Raw genomic sequence first — 26,992 nt, 5'->3', positions numbered from 1 at the left:
TTCACCCCATGAACTAGTTCCCAACTGCAGCCTTTCTCCCTTCTCCCATCAAAGTTGCCAGCTTGCTCCCAGTGTCAAGCTTCTCCCCTCTATCCAAAAATATACCTGGTCATTGTCTAACTATAATATTATTATGTAGAATCAGTCATTAACTGTACTTTTCTCAAGCTAATCTAATTACCCAAACCACTATTTACTCCACAGACCAGCTACTTCCTTTATCAAATAGCAGCACTACCTACGAAAACCCATCCTGCCATCCAACAACCCCTCTGCTATATAAAACTTGAATCGCCCTGCTGTTACCCAACAAACTTCATCAAACCATTTATTCAATCCATTCAACAAACTAGTACCAGCTTCTCCTTCTCAACCACCCAACAGTGCCCCGAAATAATTCTGTGCCATGTAGATTCAAAGCACAGTCAACTTTACTTGTTCCTTCATAATCTACCATTTGCTAATAAAACCCAAATGATTCCGTTCCCAGCGTCCCCTTGCTCTCGGTATCTCTGCCTGCAGAATTTCTTGATCCTGAGTGGTTGAGCTGGCCTGTACGTTCTGAAGAGGGTGCTAAAATAGCAGGTTAGTGCCTCTGACCTCCTTTTCAATCATTTGCCTGGCACTTGTTTGTGAGCACTCTACTACTAAGCCTGATCATCAGCAAATCCTTCCGTAAAGGCCTAGTTTTTCAGAGCCTTGAATTTGTGAGTGTCTTTTGAGCAAAGAACAAAAATTGACCTTAAAACCCTACCTATATTCTGCCTTCTGTGTAACCTCTATCATTTCAACAGAATTGTGAAATACCCTGTAGCTCAGAGCATTCCCAAAGACCGTTTTGACATTTACCAGTCTTGTTTTCATTCTATGCACTACAGCACTAAATCGGCCATCTTTGATGCATGGGCGGGCAAACGAGAGGCCTTGGACAAAGACAGTAGCTGGCCTTATTCATTTAAATCTGTTGTTGACCTTTGAAACCATCAACTGCAAGGCATCTCAACGTCACCGGAGAATCTTGTTCTGTGCCCAACGCCGTTATTTCCTGGCTCAGTGTTTCTCACCAATGCCCCCCAAAGGTTAAGATCATTCCTTCGTCTTTCAATCCTCCATTTCTAGACCTTTTGCATTACTCAGACGCCTCACTTTCACCTGTTTTTTTTTTTTTTTTACCCACATGCACACCCCGGCAGAGGTCATCAAGTCCTGTGGCTGTGATTTGCATTAGTATACTGTAGACCATCAACTAGTGTCATGCTATAGTGGTTGAGTCCAATAACAGAGTACCATAGTTCGATGAATGTCAATAGGCTTTCTTTTACCAGTCAAAGGTCTAATACCATCTTCCTGGGCTCACCCCAAATGGCCCCCCTTTTGTTCCATTGGACATTGCCTGCAATCCCAGTGTCATGTTTACTCTAACTAGCACATCATTTTGCTTTCCAGATGCTACAGTTACCATCTTAAATTAGCCAGACGTTGTATCCCGCCCATGTTCCCCCCCCAAGTTTCTGAACTTCTTTGAATAGCTGTTATACTTATAAGACAATATGTTACATCCTTTTCCTTTGCATCCCTGACTGTTTTTATGTTCCCTGACCTGGTTTACTGAACTTTTCCCTGATGAGCCAGCTTCTGAGGCCCCATCAGGGACGCAAATATTGATTGTGTGCCCCTTGAGTGACCATATGTCTCTTAGTGTAGGAGAGCCCCAAAACACATTGCTTTTTTGCGCTGGTCTCTTTGCACAGCTGGTTGTACGAGCTCCACTAGTTGGTGGCAGTCTGTTTGAGTCTAAGTGCACATGCTGTTTCCCTGGAGTGCCTGCCCTATAGTGGACCCCAGTGTAAACCCTGTCGAAATCCAACAGATAAATATATTCTGGTATTAGCATACTTGATCGAAAAACATTTGACCTTTCGTATTTAAGATTCATCGTGTCTATGTATTTTGTCTGGAAACCCCAAATGTTACACTGGGGAAAAGTCCATCACCTGCCTGAACTGCTGAACATAGTCTGCATTTCATAGCATCAGACCTGTGGCTTTAGTGAACTGGACTGTGGCACTGTACCCCAGTTCCGGTAGTTCCCTCTGTAGACACAACAGCATCATGAGTCTCTTCATAGCAGCCTTCCTGAAGATCCCCTTCTTTGACATCGGGCAACTGGTACATAGGAATCAATACCATTCCCCTCTCTGACCGTACGTTGACTTGGAGCATTTGAAAATTGTTTAGAGAACCACGCCTTGAAGACACAAAACACCGGATTTGCCTTTGGAAATGCCCAAAGTGATTCTAAAGCCAAGTCCTTCATTTGACATTGGGTCATATACTTTCCATTGGAGTCCGCAGAACATCAGGACCAGTGTCTTGCTTAGCCAATTAGAAGCCTGGTCGGTCCCTCATTGATTTGTATGAGACTGAATCCTAGTTAAGCGTATGTTACCCCGAAGGATAGGACCCGTACATCTTTGTACACAAAGGCAGCGTTTGGCCCTTGACCTTGCAGATGTCCCTAACAAGTAGAATCACACAATAACAATACTCGTAAAGACTTTTTAAAATGTTTACATTTAAGATAACGTATATATTCATAACTTCGAATTCCCCATTGTGAACATTTCTCATACAAAGTAAGACTGTAATTATTTCCCATGTTTTCGGCTAAGGGATGGAGCTGGTATGACCATGGGACTCGGGTGCCACTCCCTGTACTGTAATGCCCGATCCCCAGTCCATCACCAGCTGGCCTTTGAGAAATCGCCTGCTCCCCAACCCTGCGTGTGCTCCAGTACAGAAGGTGGCAAAACACTGGGAGTAATGAAGACACCAGAGGTGAAGTAATGCAGGAAAACATCAAAGGTTGCTGGCATGGAAATGGTCTGGCACCAGGAACTTGCACTGGAGGCTAACACAGCGATGTTGTCAAATCTAAAATGGCGGCCAATCCTAGTAAGGATTCAGTCAGAGGATCCACGCTGGGACATGTGGATCAGACTGGTGCAGCTGCAGTGCCCCTTTTTGAATCTGGTGAGCCAATCATTCTTCTCAGCTTGTTGGGTTAGTCATCAAAGCACCTTTTGGTGTTTGCAGGCCCTGGGGGCAGGCAGCATTGTCCACTGGTTGAGGCAATTTTCAGATGGAAACATTGATGTTTCAGAGTGGCAAGGGGGGGAGAACAGTAAAAGGGCATATAAAGTAGAAAAACGGATCCAAAGGAGCTTCGAGAGGAGAGTGTGAAGACCCAGTGGGAGAGAAATTAGAAGGAGGTGGAATGTTTAGGGAGGGGAAGAGGAGGTGGGTCTAGAAAGAAGAGTACAAGCTAGAACAGAGTAGAGAAGGGTGAAATATGGGGGAACATCTGCAGAGGAGGCACTTGGAAAGGAAGAAGGGAAGAGTGTGAACGATGGAGAAATGATGGAAGAAAGATCTGAAGAGCAGGATTTTGGTAGAGGTGTATTGAGGGAGAAAGGGAGATGATTTTGGGGATGAGGGTGAAGTAACAGTAAACCCACAAGAGGAGGTTGGGAGAAAAGTGTGAATGCAAAGGAGGGAGAGCAGAAGGAAATGAAAAGAGGAAGGTATATCAGAAAAACAATGTTCTGGGGTGACAAGGAGGCCTTAATAAGAAGTAGACTACTAGCTGAGAAGGGACAGGGATGGAGATAACAGGATACCAGACAGAAAAGCAGGCCAAGAGAATACCTAATCACCACAATGCATACCAATCCAGTGAATATGGAGACTGAAGGTGGATGCCAAGAGAAGAGGCATGAACTGATGGACTAAGGTCCTCAACCAAGCTGGGATGCTCCTTTTTAGTATCTCAGTGCTCCTAAACCCAGTCCGCCCAAGAGCTGTGGTACATTTGGGTGGTACCCTTGAGCCCTTTGGACTAACCTAAATGAATCTTGAGTTGTCTGGGTATCGGGTAATCTTGTCCCCATACTAATGTCTCTGGGAAAAGCCATTGGCAATACATTATATATGGTGACACAATGTATGGGGACGGGTTGCAGGGATGTCCCCTGCTCCCATTTTAAAAAAAAAAAAAATTCTTTTAAAACTGAGGTTGCAGGGTTGTCCCCCGCATGTTCAATATAATAATGTCTCCGCAAAAAACGGCTACATTTTTGTCAGGAGACATTTTTGTTGGGACATTACATGGAACCGGTGTCTGTTGTTCTCTCAGACCCTTATCTTGCATTCTTGTCTATCCTACTCCCCTTGTGAGAGTTGGTCTTGATGCTTTACCACAGCTGGTAAACTAAGTCAGCCAGGAAAAGCTGATTATGCCCGAACCCCTGTCCCGTTGTACTACTCGCCTCTCCAAAAATCAAAGCGGAGCAGTCCAACTTTGGTTTCTGCCATCCTTTCAATATTGCATTCTGAACATGGAGGATTCTGCTCTCGCTGTCTCAGCATCTTTTTACAAGGCAATTTGGACCCGTGCCCAAACATTTACCAATTCCTTCACTTTCCCTCGCGTTGCGAGGGGTCCTCGGCATGTAATAGAACATGCTATACATGATAAATGCGCAATGAATAAACAAACCCCTTCTTTAGTCCAATCTCTCTTCATTCGCTCCTAGCTTGTACTAATCCCTCCCTCTACCCAGCTCCAGCCACTCTACTCCACCCACACCAGAGGCGTTGCTGGGGGGGGGGGGGGCTTTTTGGTTGTAGCGCCAGCTAGACGCTCAGAGGCTACAACTGAAAGGCCTGCTAGCCCCGAGTCCAGACAGACCCGACGCCCCGGATCTTTTCCAGACCTAGCAACACCCCTGACGCACACTTCTCCCATGCAGCCGTGCACTGGCTTACTAGGATGTCTGGAGGTTTCCCAGTGGGCTTCTACAACCTTGCGTACCCTACCGCGGCTGGGATGCGCAGTTGTAAGTTTCTTGGAAACGGGGATGTGCGGCGCTAACTTTCCTTCCTAGTGGGCAAGCAAGCTTGAGTATGACCTGCATGCCTCAAGGGTGCGCAGGAGGCGGGGGCAGTATTAGGAAATCCATACATGTGCATCCTTGCAAGGAAAGCAGTTCTGTGATGGGGCCTGACTAGCTAAGAGAATTATCTCTGTTCGAGTCTGGCTATATCTCTGATGGGGGAGAGAGGAATTTCTACAGTTACATAATCTAAAGCTTTGCAATACTATGATGGAACCTCATCATGTGGCCTCATGCTGTTACTAATATTGGATTATGTGAATTCTTTGTATGCAGCTAGTTTATTTTGTGCAAGTACACCTGCACGCCTCCTCCTTTTAAGGAATTTCTGAGTACATTGCTTAGGTAGCTCCTCCTTGCCATACAATGTTAGGTACCATGATGATAAAAAACACTTTTACACACAAAAAAAGCTGTCCAAAAAAAGGATGCCTGAAATCGGCTTGCTTATGAAGTACCACATTTTTTAAAATGTGTATTCTGTATATTGTTAAGTGTGCATTATCGTCAATAATCAAAGCAGCGATCAGGTCTTCCAAAGAACAAGACACCATAACAAAAAAAGAAAACGAGGCATCAGGTATTGCTTGTCATACAGTTCCGAGGTAGGAGTTGCTGCGCGTACTGCGCGCCATATCTTGGAGGGATGGAGGGTCCAACTGCTGATCTCAAAGCGGCTGCAACTGACCTGTGTTTCCGTGGCAAGTCAGGTTCTAGGAGCATCCCCAGACAAATCACCCATTTTATGATACACCTCCCCATTTCAACTTTGGGTCTGCCAGAGAGGAAGTACACTACCGACTAATTGTAACATGCCAGCAGTGTCGATTCCTTGGGTGAGGACCAGGGGCGTTGCTAAGGGGGCTATAGGCCCTGATCTTTTGGTTGTAGCCCCGGATAGAATCTCAGGAGCTACAGCCAAAAGACTAGCTAGCCCCCAGTCTCAACAACTCCGACATCAGTATAGCCCCTGATCTTTTCCAGACCTAGCAACTCCCCTGAGGAAGACTGTCGGCTCCTGCTGGTGGGGACAGTGCCGTACAGCAGAGTGCAGTGTAGCATTAGCTCAGTCTCTGTTCCTGGGGTCAAAGCATGTTGGTGTGATAGGGATGAGCCCCAGCATGGAGGGGGATTGCAGGCCGCTACCGATAGTGCGGAATGCCTCCTCTAGAGGGACTGTGTGTGGCAGTATCCAAGTGAAATGCAAATGCGCATGCAATCATGCAGCAGCGACCAATGAGCTTTCGCTAGGCTCTTCCCTGACCCAGAGAATAAGCGCGCCGTGCTGGAGCTTGGATGCACAGAGACCGGAACTGCAGGGGTGTTGCTAGGTCTGGAAAAGACCCGGGGCTATGCTATTGTCCGAACTGTCGGGACTGGGGGCTAGCTAGCCTTTTGGTTGTAGCTCCTGAGATTTTATCCGGGGCTACAACCAAAAGACCAGGGGCTATAGCCCCCTGAGCCCCCCCCCCCCAGCAACGCCTCTGCGGAACTGTATGCTACAGCATGGTTCTATAGGGTTACCTATGTGGAATGGAATAGCTGTAGGCACGGTCAGTAGGGTACTTTGATCTGGGCTTCACCTGCAAAAACCAAGCCTAAACCCTCGGGTCCCTGATCATAGCCACCTTCACCCAGGCGAAGACCACCTAGTTGGCAACCGCCTAGATACATACAGAATATTGGCGCTTGCACTTAACATCAGCCATGTACTTGGGATTAGTGTAACTGAGAACACTGGTAAGACATGAAATCCAGGATGCCACGACCAAAAGAGCCGGGGGTGGGAGGGGGGGGCGAGTGGGCTCTGCTCACTGTACTCGTATATCCAGACCCACCACCTGCCCCTGCAGTGGCTGAAGTTTTCAGCTGGAAGACTTTGGACTCTCTGCACCCCCCAATGCCAGCGGTGTAAGGTAATAAGATTGCTGCAAAAATGTCCTCGGTAAAAAAAATCGAGGTTTGACCCCGTAAAAGTGTACTCCATTATACCATTTAAGGGTAGCGGGGGTTGCAGGGGTGTCCCCTGCTCCCCTTAAATGGTATAATGGGTCTGCGGGGGTGTCCTTTAGATGAATGTGGCAGTAAAACCACGGCATTTTGACGCAATATTTTGTATACACGGCCATTTTTGCCACGATTTTAAGACCTGGAACCCCGCCAGCTTCCCAAGGAAAACTGGCTCTTTGCAGGCTCTCTTCCCGTTCGCGGGTCTTGCAGGTCCGCCAGATACTACTTTAACTACCAGTCATCGTTCGCTTTCTCTCTCTCCCAGTCACACTACTAATCAATCCTCATCATTCGGCGCTGTCTGCTCTTTCAATTTTGGGCATTGTTCATAATCTCTCTGATGCCACTTTCAAGGCTGGCAGCAGGACTAGCAGATGCGTACTCTTTCTCCATAACCAAATATTCATAAATGCTCTTAGGCGCCCACTCCAATGCCCCTGTGCAGTATTTTCCCCAAAGCGCTTTGAAGCGTCCTCTGAGCACTTTGCGATTGATGCTGCCTGCTTTTCCGCTACTTTTACCCTCTCATCTCACACACTGCTTTTCCTGATTCTTAACAATAAGGTGTAATCTATTCATTTTGAATGTTCTACTTCTTTTTCATTCCTTCATACATGCAAATGTGCTTTGCAGTTTACCATTTGGAATACTTTTTTCCAAATGTTCTTGGTACATTGGCTCCATTCCCACAGCCTTTACCGTTAAGTAATTTCATATAAAGTTTTCAGTATGTTTTTCCTCAATCCTAACACAAAACGAACATGTTACATCTACTTGTTAAGTTATACTTCTTTATAATGCCTCTATGTGGACAAATGTGCTTTGTAATTCACCATTCGGAATATTTTTTCCAGATTTTCTTGGGGAGGAACCTCCCAAAATGTCTACATAGGAGTTGGAGGCACTCATTGCATTCTCTCCCAGGGTGTACTATGGGTCCCAGACCACACCTTATCCCATTCCCGCCCCCACACCTCATCAAAGTGCTTTCCTTACACTGGGGCCCCCCACGGTTTCAGATGCGTTGCACGGATGGAGGGTGCAATTATCCGGCAACATATGTCAGTGAGCCAAATGCTTGCTGCCGAGACCTGCGTTCCACTCGCCGTCCTAGGTTTCAATCCCAGCAGGGCCGACTCAGCCCTTCAGTCTTCTTAACACCATCGAGGTGGGATACAACACCCGCAATTACAGCGTTTAGAAGTGGGCGAAATATGGCATGAAGTGCTACAAAAACATATCACTATTGCAATCAATGTGTGTAGTGTTTTTGTGGGCATGCTGTGCATTTTTACTACATTTGCATGGCTGTGCACAGAAAGAAACGTCACGTCTGTTGCCAAAATAGGAAGGCCATCTATAAATGGCGGATCTCATGGAAGTATGAACTGGCAAGGAAAGCGCGGGAAACCTCAATTCATTGGCAGCCCAGGTCACCTCAGCTGAATTCGGTGTCACCCTTGCGGGAAGAATGCTCGAGACGTCATTCTCTCCTTTAATTACATAATTTAATAAATAACCGCTTGGGCTGGTTTGAATAATAACAGCAACTAAATTACACACTTTACAAACTAAATTGTCTTTAGGTGCTCATAAGGGCTAACCCCCCATTACGTGGTCTTGTTTTTATCCACGTCACAAAATAGGCTGTGTACATGCTGTGCTGCTCTCGGATTTCGCACAGCTCTCGGCACCGGGCACAATGACCAACTGAGCTGCCTTGGCAGCTTGTGTGGCTATCCCCTGATGTGTCAGTGCTGGCTGCCAAGTCTGCTTTGTTAGGGGCCCTCCAGGGGGCTTTTGTTTAGCAAGATGATGCTGGCAAGGGAGCAGGCTCCTGACTGTCCAGTACCTCTACCCTCGACACCCCTGTCCCCCTGCCTGCACGCATCTGGCAGGGCAATGCGGGAGGCCGTCGCTAGGGTGCTTATGCTATTGTGAATGCTGCCCCCCCCCCCCCCCCGCCAGGGGTTTCGTCATGTGGGACACGCACGGTACGTGCACCGACCCCTCCTAGGAGCATGATGCAAGGCAGCGCTAGATTTCGGCATCCATCTTCACGACGAGGCCAGTGTTTCCCTGCAGGCAGCTCTGTTTGTGTTGTTAGATATGATTGCTCCCTGGCATGGTGAGTGAAAAAGCGAGAGGGTGGGCGTGGCATCCAGAGAGCTGAGCGTAAATACCACCAGGGAGATTGTGTTTGAGATTGTGATTGTGTTGGGGCGGGGGCAGGTAGTCTTCGCCTTCCAAAAAGATCTTTGAAAACAATGGTGAAAAATAAGGCAAGCCATTTTATCCATTTTTAATTATCAAAACCTGAGATGTTTAACAGCACTATTCCTGATCTAAGCGTGTACCATGATCTCCAGTGTCAGTGTAAATAACAGTGCATTAGGTAAAGCATCATATCCTACAATCCTGATCTAATCGTGTGCCATGATCTCCAGTGTCAGTGTAAATAACGCAGTGCATCGGGTAAAGCATCCTAGCCTACAATCCTGATCTAAGCGTGTGCCATGATCTCCAGTGTCAGTGTAAATAACGCAGTGCATCGGGTAAAGCATCCTAGCCTACAATCCTGATCTAAGCGTGTGCCATGATCTCCAGTGTCTGTGTAAATAACCCTGTACACCTAGTAAAGCATCATATCCTTAATTCCTGATCTAAGCGTGTGCCATGATCTCCAGTGTCAGTGTAAATAACGCAGTGCATCGGGTAAAGCATCCTAGCCTACAATCCTGATCTAATCGTGTGCCATGATCTCCAGTGTCAGTGTAAATAACGCAGTGCATCGGGTAAAGCATCCTAGCCTACAATCCTGATCTAAGCGTGTGCCATGATCTCCAGTGTCTGTGTAAATAACCCTGTACACCTAGTAAAGCATCATATCCTTAATTCCTGATCTAAGCGTGTGCCATGATCTCCAGTGTCAGTGTAAATAACGCAGTGCATCGGGTAAAGCATCCTAGCCTACAATCCTGATCTAAGCGTGTGCCATGATCTCCAGTGTCTGTGTAAATAACCCTGTACACCTAGTAAAGCATCATATCCTTAATTCCTGATCTAAGCGTGTGCCATGATCTCCAGTGTCAGTGTAAATAACGCAGTGCATTGGGTAAAGCATCATATCCTTCATTCCTGATCTAAGCGTGTGCCATGATCTCCAGTGTCTGTGTAAATAACCCTGAACACCTAGTAAAGCATCATATCCTACAATCTTGATCTAAGCGTTTACCATGATCTCCAGTGTCGGTGTAAATAACACAGTGCATCGGGTAAAGCATCCTATCCTACAATCCTGGTCTAAGCGTGTGCCATGATCTCCAGTGTCGGTGTAAATAACACAGTGCATCGGGTAAAGCATCATATCCTACAATCTTGATCTAAGCGTGTGCCATGATCTCCAGTGTCAGTGTAAATAACGCAGTGCATTGGGTAAAGCATCATATCCTTCATTCCTGATCTAAGCGTGTGCCATGATCTCCAGTGTCTGTGTAAATAACCCTGAACACCTAGTAAAGCATCATATCCTACAATCTTGATCTAAGCGTTTACCATGATCTCCAGTGTCGGTGTAAATAACACAGTGCATCGGGTAAAGCATCCTATCCTACAATCCTGGTCTAGGCGTGTGCCATGATCTCCAGTGTCGGTGTAAATAACCCTGTACACCTAGTAAAGCATCATATCCTTCAATCCTGATCTAAGCGTGTACCATGATCTCCAGTGTCGGTGTAAATAACACAGTGCATCGGGTAAAGCATCATATCCTACAATCCTGATCTAAGCATGTGCCATGATCTCCAGTGTCAGTGTAAATAACACAGTGCATCAGGTAAAGCATCATATCCTACATTGGTATATTAGAGTCAGACTGCGCAGTTTGCCTGGGCCACAGAGCGAGGCAAAACGTTGTAATGCTTGACATTTGGGAGACACACGCACCACAAACATGCTAAATCGCTTCAGTGTGACAGGCAATAAGTTTATGCAACCGTGCCAACATGGCTTCCCGCATTAACATACAACCACCCCTAACCATCACATACATAGTATCATTTTAACCAATACACCCTTCCCTAAATGATCACGTTCCATCCTTTCCACAATAACAATACATTCATTGCATGCCATTCCTTCTGCAATTGGAAATCCCTTGCTCCTGCATTTTTTCTCTTAGCTCTATCCCTACTTCTCCCCAAACCCTTTCTGAACTGGGCTATCAACCCCTACTTATTATGCCACAGCAGCTGAACACGGCCCACCTTTAACTCAACTCATCCCAACTAACCTAATGCTGCTCCCTGGCCTGACCCATAACCCCACAACCACCAACAATCACAATTTACTTCATCTTTAACCTTGAAAAACTCCCAGCCATCACTGTGGTACTATTACACATGTAATGTAATTTGTCATTTGTATAGCGCCTTTTCCCATTGGTATGGCCTCAAAGCTTTGTAGGCGAATGCCCTCGGGAAGCAAAGTGCAAGGTATGGGAAATTTGTCAGAGGAGTTTAGAATTTGTATGTGTATTTTTGGCACTACGAAGGTAGCTAAGGGCGGCCAAGTCCCTGCTGGCTACCCATGTCGAGGTGGCATGTGGGTGGGTGGGTGGCTGGGTGCGGCAGTCGGGAGAGTATGCGAGTTCAGGAGACACATTATGTGTCAAGCTAGAACTAATTTTTGTCGTTGTACATAGCTGCATTCTTATGGCAGTTGGAATGTGTGATGCGTCTTAAAATAGTGTATGATAGGAGATGCGTGCGAGTGGGTGGCCATGCCTGCGGCCATCATCCAACAACATGAATTGGGATACGTACCCGTGTGTCCCGGCGCTGGTTTCTTGGTTTCGTTGATGTGGTGCAGATTCTGTTTGGGGGTCTGCTGAAGTTTGTTCTCTCCGTCGCTCAGTACATTTCATGAGGTTCATTGCTGCCTCAGCCTATCGGACAGGTCGTTAAAAAACCCGAAGTGTGGCATGTGTTCGTCAGTATGCATGGGGGTAGCGGAGTGCATCGCCAGGTCTTGAGGGCCTTTCGGAAGACAGAGAATGCTATGGGGAATTGCATTCCAGATTGTAGGAGCTTGGACGGAGGAGGAGGATCCCCCCAATTCTTGTTTTGAAAGGAGGGATCACAAGGAGGAGTGCAGTGCCTGATCTCAGGTTTCTATTGGATTGGTCACTGGTTTATGTTGGATGTATTCTGGGTCATGCACAATCTTACATTTTATAAACCCAAAGAAAGTTTTTAAGAAACAGTGATCCTTCATTGCCTTCTTAAATATGTTTGGAGCACAAAAATGGAGGTAGGGAAATCAGGGCAAACTGGTCCCAACATGCGTCTTCCTTCCAGAACGGTCTTTCATTAACCCAGCTCTTGTTCTTCACAGACCAATCACCCTCCTCATTTTATGGAGCACCACTCGCTAAACTCCCCATTAGTGTCTAATGGCTGCCTCACAACACAGGGTGCCCCTTGAGACTAGGCAAACACCACAGACATGTTATGTGTGTGTAAAATGTCACTTTAATGTGACCGGGAATAAGCTTACAAAACCATAACATGGCATGCCCCTCCTAAAACAAAACAGACCCCCTACAAAGGAGTTAATACATGGCATCATCCAACCCCATTCTCAGTCTTCCAAATAATCACCCTCTCTCTTTTCCACAAGAACGATATATATTCATCGCTTGGCATTCCTTCTGCAATCGAAACCATTTGTGTTCGTTCATGCATGTTTCTCTTATCCCTATCTTACCTTCTCCTCATCCAACTCTCCTTGACCGTGGTTAGCGTGTCCGTACGCAAAGAAAGCTAATGGTCCCTTGTTAACTTCCTGCAACAACTGAACAGGGCCTCCTTAAAACCTGCACTCAGAGCAAACCCTCCCTCTAGAAGCCTTCCTGCTCCACCCATTATTCAGTATTCACCACCCTATTTCTACCTCCTTTCCCTTCTCTAAATTTGTTGGAAACCCAGAATAATTCCACAGCATAAAATCTTTGCCCCGAACTACCAAATGCATGCCAACCTACCTGGCAAACCTATTACTGCAAAATCAATTTCCTTGCTGGGATTGAAATAGCTGGATCCTTTTTGCCCCTTTCTGTAGCCCTGAAGAGCCTCATCAGTCCAACACAACAAGCTTCCCACAGAACACATTCTGATGTGACATTAACTGTGTGTGCCTGAGAATGTACACAAAGGAACACTAGGACAACCCAGGAGACCATCAAAACTCAGTGGGCATATACATTGAATGAAACACCATCGTTTTCTCGCATGAATGCCACATTTGGTGCACATGTACCTGTTTGTGCCTCAAAGGTGGCGTCTCCCTGCTGGGTAACAGATAAGCAAGCGCCTCCCTTTGCTCCTGTCCATCGCATCCTGTCCTCAACTTGTATTTTTCCTTGCGTTTTTATGGATCTCTAATTTGTTCTTTTTTTTTTTTCTTTTTGTGGCCAGAGGGACTTCTCCTGAACCCTCCCACCCCCATCATTATGTCCCTTTATAACTTAGTTTAACTATATGCTTTTGGGTCACAATACGGTGCCTAGTCCCAGGGGTGCCTCCAGGCTCCCCATTTCTTCCCTAGGATAATTGTATCACCCAACACAGGATTTAAGAAGGTAGTTGGTGGCAGCCATACTTTTAGTTTTGGATTCACCTAGCGTTCAATCCATTTTGCAGGATTTGTAGGCCAATTTACCCTTTCAGTAGCTATTGGGGTTCTTTTTAAGATTCTGCTGTAATTTTGTGCTTCAGGGCTTCCTTTGTTCAGGTGAACACGAGGTATGACTAAAAAGGCTGTTCTGAGCATATGGGCTCTTTGTGAGGCTGCAATGGCATCCTCATGTTGGTCCTAACTGCTGTAGGGCAGAAATGGGTCCTGAACTCTCCTTCTCAATTTCTGTGGCGATGGCCGATGTCTAGTGACCAACCAAAATCGTTGTTCATCTGTCCCTTATCCTCCAGGTCCCTTTACTGAACAACTGGCTAGCCTTTGGCTAACCCTGTTGTGCACGGGCCGTTAGGCTCTGACCTGACCATACATTTCCCTTGTTTAGTTGTTTCTGCAACTTAGAGGTGGCAGGCCTGCAGACCTGCAGAAGGAGTTTTCTGGCACTTCCTGATGTTTTTGCCATTGTTAACACCCTCACTTGGAAAACATGCAAAGTGCAGTAGCTTGACAAAATCTCGGCTTGGGTTTTTCACCTCGAAGTCCAGCCTGGGCTTCTTGAAGATGTGTACTGACTCTAGCCATCCACCCTAGAACTGATACAACCCACCATTTCCATCCACCCTAGAACTGATGCATCCCACCATTTCCATCCACCCTATAACTGATGCATCCCACCATTTCCATCCACCCTAGAAATGATACATTCCACCATTTCCATCCACCCTAGAACTGATGCATCCCACCATTTCCATCCACCCTAGAACTGATACATTCCACCATTTCCATCCACCCTAGAACTGATGCATCCCACCATTTCCATCCACCCTAGAACTGATGCATCCCACCATTTCCATCCACCCTAGAAATGATACATTCCACCATTTCCATCCACCCTAGAACTGATGCATCCCACCATTTCCATCCACCCTAGAACTAATACATTCCACCATTTCCATCCACCCTAGAACTGATGCATCCCACCATTACATCCACCCTAGAACTGATACATTCCACCATTTCCATCCACCCTAGAACTGATGCATCCCACCATTTCCTGCCAGTATTATCCGCTTGGCTGTGGGTCTTTTTTGGTTTCCAAAAAGGTGCTGAGACCTCAACACCCCATCAGTGTTTTAGCTTGGGGCATTCGGGGTGCCTCCAGCCTTTGTCCCCATCCTTGGCTCATTTGCTGCTGTGCTGCCTTCATCTTCTGTCCACTGAGCCCCCGTGCACCATCTCCACAGGTTCCCACGTCGTCCGTGAGTCTTTCTCGCTGAGTGTTCCACTCCTATCTTGAAGGTCAATGTTTTCAGAACAGGCTTTGTGCTTTCCTTGGTTGCTGGCTTAGGGTGCCATCCCCTTGGAACCGAGTCCTAGAAACTGCACCTGTGGAAGGAGCCCTGCCCATAATAGGTTATTTCGTGCTGATGGAGCTGTTTATTTGACAAAACGATTGATGTGAGTACATACCTGTGGGTCCTGAGGCATGAAAGCAATTCATGAGACTCACCTTCAGGGATCACTCTGGTCCTGGGAAGAGATTCTTTGGAACAAAGTCTTTACAGCATTTCCCATAGACTTCTATTGGGTGGCTGGGGGTCCACCTGCTCTGGTGTGTCTTCCTCTGGGGCTTTTGCTACATTCTTCAACCTTGAACGCTTCTTTGGGGTCCCTCTGGGTTTGCTTCCTGTAGAATACGTACCTGTGGGGTATATCTGACCTGCCTCCATTAAAGTGGATACCCCATGGGGTCTTCTGCTATTGGTTCCTATGGAACTCTGGGCCTGCTGTGGAACTCTATAAAATGACGCTGCAGTACTTACCTGCCCCAGGACATTTTTCCTGGATTCCCAAGTGATTCACTGAGCTCTGGACCAAGTATTATAATTTGGTACTTACCATTGATTTGATTTGTAATTAATTTATCAAGTCATGCTCTGCATTTCTCCTCTGTGACTGTATTTTTAACATTTTGGCTACCTTGGTAACAATTTGTCCCTGAAATGTATGATGATAAAATAAGAATGTAACTTGCTAAAATGTTGTAATACTTCATGAACGCATTTAGCTTTGGTTTGGAATTGTTTCCTGCCCTCTGAAGGTTTGTTGTATTATATGTGCATTTGCATTTAATTTTAATATGTCCTGGGAGTCCAAATTAATGTGGATTTTTATAGGACTTAAGGCATTTTGGCATATTTTTCCTCATAGGTAAAGTGTCTGCTTCCCTTTCCTCCGTACCTTACATATATGTTTTAGGTGCTGATAACCAGGTCTTGGGCCTTTCACATATACCAAGGTTGCGTTGCATTGTGTCTTTAGGAATCGTGCAGGCCCATTAGTGGTCTTACCTGCTTGTTGGACTTGGGTTCCCTTGGTCTCCCCAACCCCCTGTTATTTTGTGTTGGGTGCCTACCTCTGGGAGTGGGCCTACAAATGGGGGCTAGGAGGGTCCTTTATAGACATGACTTCTTTTATAATATACTGGCATTACCTTTGATACTGTTCACCTCCCTTCTAGTCTTATCACGGCCCTCAGATCCTTTAGCCTAGTCGCTCTCTCCGGAACAGGAATGTTAACCACGCCATCTGTGTGTTCTCATTGCTCCCTCCTCAACATTGGGCCCTTTTCCTTGCTCTATAAGAAACGCCCTGTTCTTTGCAGGCATTGGAAAGCACTGAATGTCCTTCCAAAATAATGGACCTAACAATAAGTGATCGCCTCTCCTTCCTCCAAACCCAGACGTAACAGGGGATCGACATAGCTAAGCGGTAGCCCCTTCCCTGTGACCTACAACTCACCTTAGCTACCCATCCATTTTTCCTATACATGGCTGCCAGGGTATGATTCCTACCCACAACTCCTGCATCTGCAGTAGAAAGTAAACATTCGAGCAAACGGGTTGGGTGCGGGCAGGGGAACAGTGGTCGGCAAAAGATAGGGGGGGTTATTTGAAAAGGCCAACAGTATTACACGACGCCATTGCTCATCCAGATATTCCATCTTCCCCCAAATGTTTCAACTCATCCGGGTGCTTGACACAATCCCCTTTCTACTCATCCTTAAGCTACCCTGAAGCAATTCCAGCCCTCAAGGGACCTAAATCCTCCTCCTTTGGCCTACCCCTTTCCCCAACTATTCTACTAGTTTCCACTCAGAGTAGCCCAAGAAAAATTCCCAAACACAATTCCTCCTCTACCACATCATCCCACTTCACACTTGCCCTCCCCTTTGTACTCATTACTTCACATATTCTGGTACTCATTGGCAGCTATAAAGTGTTTTAGCCAAAGCGCTGTACAAAAATCAAAAACAATGGTACAATTAATTTGAAAATGCAGTAAATTGAATGAGCATGAAAAGGGGCGTTCGCTCTGCGATAGTAAATGGGAAGTGGACAGAGGACGAGAAAGAGGGTTTAGGGGCAAGGAGCAGAAACGAGTGGGCACAAGGAGGTTTGGTAAGAGATGTAAGGATTCAGAATGGAGAGAACAGGGAGGAGAATATCAAGAAATGGAGGATGCGCAATAGGGGGGGAGCAAAGCAATTCAGACATTTAAACAGGGGGTGAACTGGGTAATAAAAGTAGCCCTTCATTTTCAAAGTGGACCCACATAACATCATTAAAGCAAGTCCACCCCCTCAAAGTAGGGGTTGTGGGAATGTCCTACAAGAACAGGTGGTACAAAATGGTTTCAAATAGTGAATTTTAAAGCACCTTTGCCCCCATGTAGGGATTCAAAACTAGTTAAACAGAATTAAAAACGAACATATATCATTTGTTAAGAGTGAGGAATAACAAACTAAACGGTTTATAACCAAAGGTTTTCTTCCAAGGGATGCGGGAGTGTGGAGATGGAAGGATTGGGGAGGGCAAGAGGAGCAGAAAACTATGGTACTGACACAGGAGGCCCATGCTGCCGAAGCCCACCAGGAAATGTTCAGAGCTGCCTGTAGGCCAGCCTACACCTGCATTTAAACACAATACAAAGGAAGTGATGGCGAGTACGGAGTCAAGAGAGGAGGGACTTTGAGGCAAGGGAGGCAGAAATAGAGGCACGGGGCGGGGTAAGGAAAACATAGGCATAATAGATAGAATGAAGAGCAGCAAGATGGGAGGCAGGGAGACCAATTGGAAGAGCAGAGCAATAGTGGAAGTCAGGGGAGTTGGTAGGTCTGGAAAAGACCCGGGGCTAAGCTGATGTCGGAACTGTTGGGACTGGGGGATAGCTAATCTTTTGGCTGTAGCTCCTGAGATTCTATCCGGGGCTACAACCAAAAGATCAGGGGCTATATCCCCCTTAGCCCCCCCCCCTAGCAACGCCCCTGGTGGATGTGAGACGAGATGAGGTGATGAGTGTAGCAGCGTGAAAGGACAGGAAAGTACGAGCGCGACAGAGATTATAGAGATGAACATTACAGGTACAAGATTTGTTGGAAATGTGTGTACAGGAGAGGGATAGAGTCAAACGTAATGCCTAAAATCCAGGCAGACATGGAAAAGGGAGTAAAGAAGAGTACTTTATTTTAGTTGGGTTAAGTCAAAGAAACTGTTGGCGCAGCCACGTTTGGACGGCTGAAAGACGGGCAGCATTAGTGGAATGAAGAGTCGGTGAAAGAGGAGAAGGATGGGAAGATACCATTTTGTGGCCATCGTAGTAAATAGCAGCATTGTATCTATGGAACTTAAACCCTGCTCTTTCTTCAAATTTTACAGCTAACCAAGAACGGCACCATAGAGTCCGAGGAGGCAGAGGTCCTTACATTGGAGGACGTTTCAGATGATGATATTGATGTGGACAATGTTGAAGTTGACAACTACTTCTTCCTGCAGCCATTGCCTACCAAGAGGCGCCGGGCTTTGCTACGGGCCTCTGGCGTCCACCGCATCGATGCTGAGGAGAAACAAGAGCTACGCGCCATTCGCTTGTCACGGGAGGAATGTGGCTGCCACTGCCGGCTGTACTGTGACCCTGAAGCATGTCCTTGTAGCCAGGCAGGAATCAAATGCCAGGTGGGCTGTGATTTGCTGTTACATTGATAACACTTTAAGAGAAGTTGTGACTTAGTTTGCCTCTCAAGATCTAGATTGAGAGTACTCTTTGATATTTGCACATCCAAGTTTGGTTAATGCAGTGTTTTAAATGCCCACACTGACCAGACACCTCCAATTGTTCCATGGTGTAAAAATGTGTTGGGGATCCACGTGTGGTAAACCCACATTCTATAAACTGAGTGGCTCTTTAAATAAGGCACAATTTAGGTGAATTCATTGTACATGTTGGCATATAGTCACACAAACACTTAGTTACAGATGGGCACAATTCGGTTCTATGTGATTTTCTGGCAGCCAAAATACACTGGCAAAAATACCGAAAATACTGATATAAAAAAAATATATATATATATATGCAGGGGGAGGCCCCCCATATTCCCCATTAAATAAATCACTAAAATATATGGTGCGAAAAAATATAATTGGTATTTTTGTTATTTTTTGCCGTGATCAAATCACTGTATACCCCTTTTTCATTCCCCAAATTTAGAGAGGAGCACTGTATTGTGCAACACCCGTGAAGGAGTGGGGTACGGTATCCGCAAAGGCATAACACCTAATAAGTATCTGCTTACAATCACAAGCCTCTGCTTGGGTGTTAAGGGAGAAACCCAGCAACCTTTAGTTGTTAGGCTGCACACAGTAACTGACACACATTTAAGCAGCACACTAAAATGTGCGGTGCGCTCTACTCTTTTCTATATACATTATTTTATGTTATTGGGTTTTATACTTCACTTCCATGTGCATAGCTTCTTGGTGCTTTGCCATATATGGACGAGAGGGGCATGTGATTGGCTAGTGGGAAGAGAGGGGAAATACAAGCTAGATGTGTTGGATGGATTAGTGTGTGCAATTCTGAAGTACCGAAGTATTGGGTGTGCGGTCTGTTTTTGGGTAAAGTATGTTGAATGCACGTGAGGTATTTGTGTCCAGAGGGGTGTCTTGTTCTGGGTAAAATGCGTTTCATGCATGTGAGGTATTGGTGTTCAAAGTGGAGCCTTGCTTGCACATGGCTCTAGGATGAATTGGCTGGGACTGTTAATTGTAACTTGGTTGGAAAGGTCTATTCTTATGTTAGATGTCTTTTAGGAGGGGGGTAACTTGCTGTGTGATGGTGAATAAGTTGAAAGTGTTGGCGCATGAAGCTGGTACTGCATACCTCAATGGGTATCTTGGGAGCATCCAATCTGTATTTCCAGTGCTATGTCCCAATAGTGGTGTCCCTCGGGTAGAGTAATTCTGAGGCCCCCCTTGTTGGGCTGGTATTTCTGGTAATTGACGTTGTACTGCTGCTAGACCTGTATAAGAGTTGGCAATATGGGGAAGAGGGCAGGAGGAGGATTGGGTATCCAGTAAACAGAGTGAACATCGTTCCAGAGGAGACCTCCCAGTAAGGACCCCCAGAGGCAAGTCACAGAGGAGCCTAGTCCCGATGCTACATCTAGGACTCGCAGTTGGCTGAATCCAGTGCAATATCCGAGATTAAATTATGGTGAAACTTTACCGTAGTGCGCCTGGAAGCAAGCTTAGAATACATGTGGGAGGAAAATCACTGGGCAGCATTACAGTGATGCATCTCAGGCGAAATCGCAGTGGGCACCCAAGAGTCAAATCAGAACCATAAATTACAGTGGCAAATCTCCTGCAGACGACCCGGGAAGGCCCTCCCCCTACCTTGTCTTTGGCCTCATGGCCTGATGCTGTGACCATAATTGTGGGTGCGCTGCGGTTATGGCAGTGACTTGATTTGCAGGCCAGGGTGTGGGACGCACCATGAGATCCCGTAATGGTTCTTTGATGAAGTAGGTTGCAGTTGATGGACTGATGGGGGTCCTGTGCCGGTGTTTTGGCATGGTTTGGAGCACACCAGCAGTTGTGCGTTGTCTTTACATGGCTGTCTCACCCTGAGCTCATGCTTCGATCCATCCTGGTTTAGTGAAAGAGGAGAAGGAACTTTGATGGTGGCCTCCCTTGTAAGCGGATCAGCATTTTGCCTTTGGTTTGGTGTCCGTGCCTGATTGGATCTTGATGGTGGTGCCATGCTAGGTTTTATTTTGTTGAACAGCAAGGTGTTTCGTGTGTCCAGATTGTAAGGTGATCCTGGATTGTGCAAATTGCCTTCAGAAGTGAATTCCACAGTTTGGCTTTGATGATGAAGATGCCATTCCTCCTTCCGATGTATCTCAGGATCATTAGGAGTATGGCACTGCTGCACCTCTGAGGTCCTCTTGTGTGGTATGGGCTGGAGTTCAGTTACACAGTCCTGAAGGGCAATGGTGTTCAAAGGATTTTAACAGAAAAGTCTTTAACCTATTCTTATAAGATTGACCCTTCTTGGGTTACTCACAGTTCTGCCTTTATACCAGGAATTCCAGTTAACACAAATTCGAAAAGCCTCTCATTTCTGTAACACTAGATCCTTCTCTGGTCTTTCCACGACCTTGAATTCTCTCAAACACCTCCCAGGTCTACCAACGACCTTTGTTCCTCTCAAGCTTCTTCTGTCGCCCAGCAAGCCCTTGTTTCTCTCAATAGAATGCTCTTGATAGTAATGGTTATTTATCCCGCCTCATTCAGGGTACTTTTCAGACAGACAAGATTCTCACCCTCCTGCCAGTGACGACTCCTCTTAGGTGTTTCTCAAGGAGGCGACTGTCGGGCCATCTCTCCGCTATCAAACTATGTGGGTAGGCACTCTCCATAGGCCCTTTGTTCAGATACTTTCAGCTCCTGTGGTTGCACCTCTGGCCACAGTCACTGTAGTACAGAAATAAGCAAATTACTACCTCTTCTCAGGTAGCATTGTTCTCGTGTATCTAGGGAACGGGTGAAAGCCTGTCTGCTTCCTGCCAGTCTTCCTTCATGGCTGCCATTTATCCCAGTCTTGTATATGGATTGGTGAATGATTTCCTAAGATGGCCCAGGACTGGTTCTTCCCTTGTGGGTCTTGTGTTCCCTGTACTGATTGGTCTGTTCCCTCATTATTTGTTTTTTGAATATTGGGCTCTTATATTGGTTGCAATGTAATTGCTGTCTTAAACATTTAACAGTCCACCACAACCTTTTAAACAAGGACAGAGCCCTCAGTGCCATTTTAGATTCACAAATGGGAGTGAGTGCACTTCCTCTGTGGCATTTTGTAGTGTTCCGTGGACTTTCAGCAAGTGGAGTCTGCTGTTTCAAGTTGACAGCAAGCAGTCGGCCTCTTGCTAAGACAGTGGGCCTCATTACGAGTCCGGCGGTAGCCAATTCCGGTAAAAATCAGGCTGCATTTTTCCGGTGCCTGGCTCCACGGAAACACTGGGTTATTACAACCCCAGTGTTCCTGTCAGGCGCTGGAAAAATGTTAATCCCCATTCCCATTAGGACTCAAATGGGGATGAGGGAAGCACCGGCACCGTTAATAATGGTGCCATTGCTTCCCGGAAAGTCTGCAGGCGAGTGCCATCCCGCCCGCCAGGTCAGGCCTGCTGGGCGGGACGGCACCCGCCTGCAGACTCGGAGTATGCTGGTCTGGTAACAAAAGTGCTGGTAGGTTTACTTGTAATGTAGTTCCCGGGCCGGCACACTCGTAATGAGGCCCAGTGATCTGTTTGCATGGCTTATTTATGTTTTTGGTTTCTTTCTGCAGTTCATGTTCTGCAAACCTTTGCAGTTTGAATTTTCTTAGAGTTTCAAACCGGATACAGTACTATGACAGGGATGTGTTTCAAAACTCCTGTTGTCTTCATTGTGTGTATTTGAGGGCATTCTGATATTAATATTCATGACACTTTAACATTTGCCACTTTGTATTTAAAGTTTGACTCTCCTAGGGCATGCTCGAACCTGCCTTTCTAAATCCTGTTTGCAGAGATTTTATTTGTTTCTGCTTCAAAGGGAAATCACCATTCTGAGGGGAAGACTAGCCCAGGGAATCCTCCATCCACCCTTTGGGAGCAACATCAGGTACAACTGGACCGACCCAGTCCACTGTAACTCGGGCACACTCGCACAAAAAGGATGGGGAGTTTCTTTAAATCACCACATACTCCATAGGTTACGTTGTGCACATTTTATTTATAGGGGGTACGGCAGGTTGTTCTCGTCTGTCCATGAGCAATGAGGTTATCCATCTTGGTACAGCACTGCCTAGACCAGATTCCTGGAGCCATTCGCTTAGAGATGAGTGGTTGACTGTGTCGAGAACTGCTGTGTTGAGATCTCTTGAAGAATGAAGGCCAATGCAATATTGGCCTCGGATTGAACTTTAGGTCATCCTCTATGAATAGCAGCTCGGATTCAGTCTCTCTCAAGTGTCTGAATCTGACTTGGGCCTCGTCCAGGATAAGGATTTAAGCATAAACCTAGCTCTCCAAGATTTTTGCTTGGGGGTGGTATGTTGGAGATAGGTTAATGGATTTCTTGGGGTCTTACTAGTTTCCAGTTGTGTTTTTAAGCAACAGTTTTATGGAGGCCATTTTGAAGTGCAATGGAATGATTCAAGTCTTTGGTGAGGAGTTCACGAGTCCCCTAGACGAGGCTATCCTGGTTTACTTTCTAAATGTTTTTCTTGATTTTTGGGGTGGGAGTGCCACAGGTCAATTAGTGGGCTTTTTTCTGTTGCTATCCTTAACCAATTTGGAAGAATCCACTTTGGTGAGCGGTTTGAATTGATTGAGCCACCGCGTGCTTGGTCTGTGGTCTGCCTAGCATGCTTCCTCTGTCATTTGTGTTTGCATCATCTCTAGATTCGCTGGATGTTCTTGACCTTGTTCTGGGAGTGGTTGGCGGTGGTGTTGCACAGTTTTTGTGAAGGTAGCAGCGATTTGTTGCATGAGTTTGTGTTTCTTATTTCCTTTAACATTCTGCTGTTTTGTGCGCAGTGCAGCTTCTTTGCCTTAAAGACGACTGCTTTTTAGTGTCAGATTTGCCACTGGATTGCTACTTTCTTTTTGATTTTTCTACAGACCTACTTCCGTTTTTTTTTTGGTTTTCTTGAAGCTGCATAGTTTCGGAGTGAACCATCTGCCTGCTTGTTTTTTGTCTAAGGGGGTGAATTATTTCCCCAGGAAGGACTCCCCTCTGTCCACTCGCTGAATTGCTCTCGAATGCACTTACTCTTCTCGGTCATGTGCAGCATTTATGCATAGTGGGAACATTCTCATCAGCCTGCATTCCTCTTGTAACGACGCAGCTGCCAAAATGTTCTTTAATCTGCTTTCCTTATGCACAGCACACCTAATGCCCAGCCCTCTTGGCACTTATTTCCCATAGCGCTCTGAAACACTTACCATGTAAGGTGTGCATTATAAAACACTACGTCAATACGTGTCACTTCATTAATGATCTAGACAATCTTAAATTTGGCTCTGGCTTTAGTCGTGACATACTGAAACAATCAAAAATCTGGTGTGAAGTGGCCTGTTTTCTGTGCATCTGATATAAAGTGTGTGGGTGAATTGATCAGTTTAAAGGCGTACAGTTTTTTGTCTGACGGACGATTTTAAGATGCTAGTAAGTCTATGGTTCTTAGGAGACCAGGTTTAAACTTTACAAATTTAACAATCTGATTGCCAGGTTAGTTGAGCCGAATTAAAAGAGCAATGACAAAGCCAAGCGATTTGTCCTGATGGAGTAATTTGAAAGAACCAGCAGCTGTGGAGAATTTGTCCAAGATAAAACCCTGAGTTGGCAAGTTACTTAGGCTAGAAGGAAGAACTGGGCATTGCACTTCTCATCCAATGTTTGAGTTCAATCGGGTATGATCTAGAGTTGTGAGAATCACTGAACGAGGAAACCATCATGTACATATTGGTGGTAGTGGATCCTGTGTTCTCCGTAGTGGCTACTGTGGTGAACTAGGAGGAGGTTTGGGACGAAACAGTGACACATTCAAGGGTGGCTATTCAAATCAAAAGAAAATGCCACACTTCCCCTACTCCTATAAGGTGAATTCCATATCTAACAAACTAAAACATAACTCTGCCACTTTGCCCAGTGTGTAGAGGACACCACAGCCACTGTAAGAGCAGCAGTTTGATGCTGACCACATGGTCTACATCCAGATTAGTTGAAGGCAAATATCTTCCTATATATTTGCTTGGAGAGTTGACTGGCAGTGCTTCCATGCTTCTCTCTTGATGGTGGGGCTTGTCATTTGGGAGCTGGATTCAATGTTTTGCAGAACATCCAGAAGAATGCTTCGGGTCCGTTCTTTGCTCAGTTTTTAGCTTTTGGACGAATAAGGGTTTTGCACGGTTGAGGGGAGATTTATAAAATGTTCTGGCGTGTGCAAGAGTTATTGATTTGCTGCCTAATGATTTCACGGACTGCAACTTCCTTTTCAAGCTTTCTTCTGTTGTCTTTTTTAGGCTTTAGTACATTAGTGTTCCTGAGTTCTTTTATTTTTCATGTGTGGTACAATGCAGTTGCCATCATGCTCGCATTTTTTTATCACCACAGGTTTCAGATCTCCCCGTCCGCCCCCTGATGGCCCACCAATGACCCCTCTCTCTGTTTTCTTACAGAGCCATGCACAGCAAGGCCAATAAAAGTGGCAAGAAGGTGCTGTACAGGACCACCTTACATTATATTGAACCACATACTCCACTGTATGCGGAAATTATCCGCCCGAATCACGCATGCTCCATGATACATGGGCACGCTTTAGAAAGCATGCCATGTCTGTTCAGAACTATCCCCCTCTATTGCATATACTGCGCCATACATGGTCAGGCTTTAGACAGTGGGACTATCCCACGAAATAACACATTCCATGCCATGTATCTTCAGAACGATCCCCCTAAATTGCATATACTGGACCTTACATGCTCACATTTCAAACATCAGCTCCATCTCCGAGAAAATGTCTTTCCATAGTTTTTGGAACTAGCTTCAAGCCTATGCAAAACGTAATTCTCTGACTCTCATTCCAGAGGTCAAATCAAATTTGGTAAAATTTTGAAAATATTAAGAGCACAAATCATTTAACCCCACCCTACCCCAGAAAGGCTGCCTCTCGTCCTCACCCTTTTGTAGTGCAAAATAGCTGTAATGGGTGAGGCGATACCTACCTGGCTCAAGGAGAACCAGTGTAGTGCCAGTTCACACCTTGCGTTTATACTAATCCCTGGCGCCCCATCTCCCCCCCCCCCATCTGTGGAAGGGCAGACATTATAATGAGATGAATTCTGCATAGCTGATTTTCCCCTGGTTTCAATATCGATCTGTTGAGCAAAGCTTTGGAAGAAACTCTGGCAGAGACCCTCCCTTGCAAAGAGTCAATCTTACAAATTTGAGATTGCAACGTTTTTGATCTGGCCATCCTAAAATGTTTTTTTTTTTTGTAACTTATTTATTTTTTACTGTCGGCATGCTTCTCTTCATTTTCCTGCAGCCACTGTGCCCCCTTTAGCCCTCTAAGGGGCCCAGCTTTGCGGGTCTCTTAGATGGGAATCCACACTCCACCCACTATCTTTTTTCCATATGAAGCAGAGGAGTACACAGGAGCCAACTACTTCCAAGCATCACCCATTGACACCACTGGTTTTGCACCCGCCTTTCCCGCTATCGGACTACTGTCTATCAGAGTCATGCACAGGGAGGCAAACCGAAATAAAGGACGAGCACTTTACAAGACCACTTTACATTGCAATACACGCATCATCTACAGAAGTGATGTCTTGACCATCTAGAGAAGCCAACGAGATGGATGTTGCGGGATGGCGGTGTCTGAGGTGAATTCTTTTTCTGCAGCCTTTTTCTAAGACATTTATGATTATGGTTGCAAGGTTGTCCGGATGAGAGGGTAAAGCTTAGTGCGAAAATGAGGCTGGTCGGTGTGGCTTCACTGGCAGCCTGACAGGCAATTAATGGCACTGGCATGTTTCTTTTCAGTGAATGTCTCTGGAGAAAGGTTGGCAACACTCAGTTTCTGATATTTGGGGTGCATACAGAGAGTGGCCACAGCCCTCATTAAAATCGCCTGGTAGTGCACGGCATTTGGCATATGGAGTGAAAAGGTCACGCCCCTGCTGTACACGAGTGTGCGCAGAGGCAGGCGAGCCGGCCGGGAAGGGCAGGGGGGGTGTTTGTATGCCTGTGTGTATGCTGTGTTTTTAGTGGGGAGGGGCCCCGGGAGAAGGTGTGCGTCTGTGTGTGTTTTGGTGTATTTGTGAGTTTGTTTGCTGTGTGGTTCAGGGCAGTGTGTTTCATGGGTGGAAGTGAGGGGGCGGTGGGTAAGCGAATCCATGTGTGCTTGTGTCCATGTTGTGCTGGAGGAAAGAGGGGCTC

General features: G+C 46.1%; 1 protein-coding gene across 7 annotated transcripts in view; it reads left to right on the top strand.

Moving 5' to 3' along the window:
- Nucleotides 1–26,992, top strand: part of CSRNP2 (cysteine and serine rich nuclear protein 2) — a 214,644-nt gene that overhangs the window by 173,522 nt on the left and 14,130 nt on the right. For 5 of the 7 annotated variants that reach the window (XM_069653376.1, XM_069653375.1, XM_069653373.1 and 2 more), the window contains one exon: nucleotides 18,377–18,673. The exons of the other annotated variants lie outside the window; for them this stretch is intronic. In XM_069653376.1, the coding sequence (XP_069509477.1) occupies nucleotides 18,377–18,673 (297 nt within the window). The remainder of the gene's footprint in view (nucleotides 1–18,376; nucleotides 18,674–26,992) is intronic. 7 annotated transcript variants of the gene reach the window in all.

This window comes from Ambystoma mexicanum, chromosome 3q, assembly GCF_040938575.1.
Source record: "Ambystoma mexicanum isolate Mex_15411 chromosome 3q, UKY_AmexF1_1, whole genome shotgun sequence".
Lineage (NCBI taxonomy): Eukaryota > Metazoa > Chordata > Amphibia > Caudata > Ambystomatidae > Ambystoma > Ambystoma mexicanum.
This window is presented reverse-complemented; position numbering and strand designations above follow the sequence as displayed.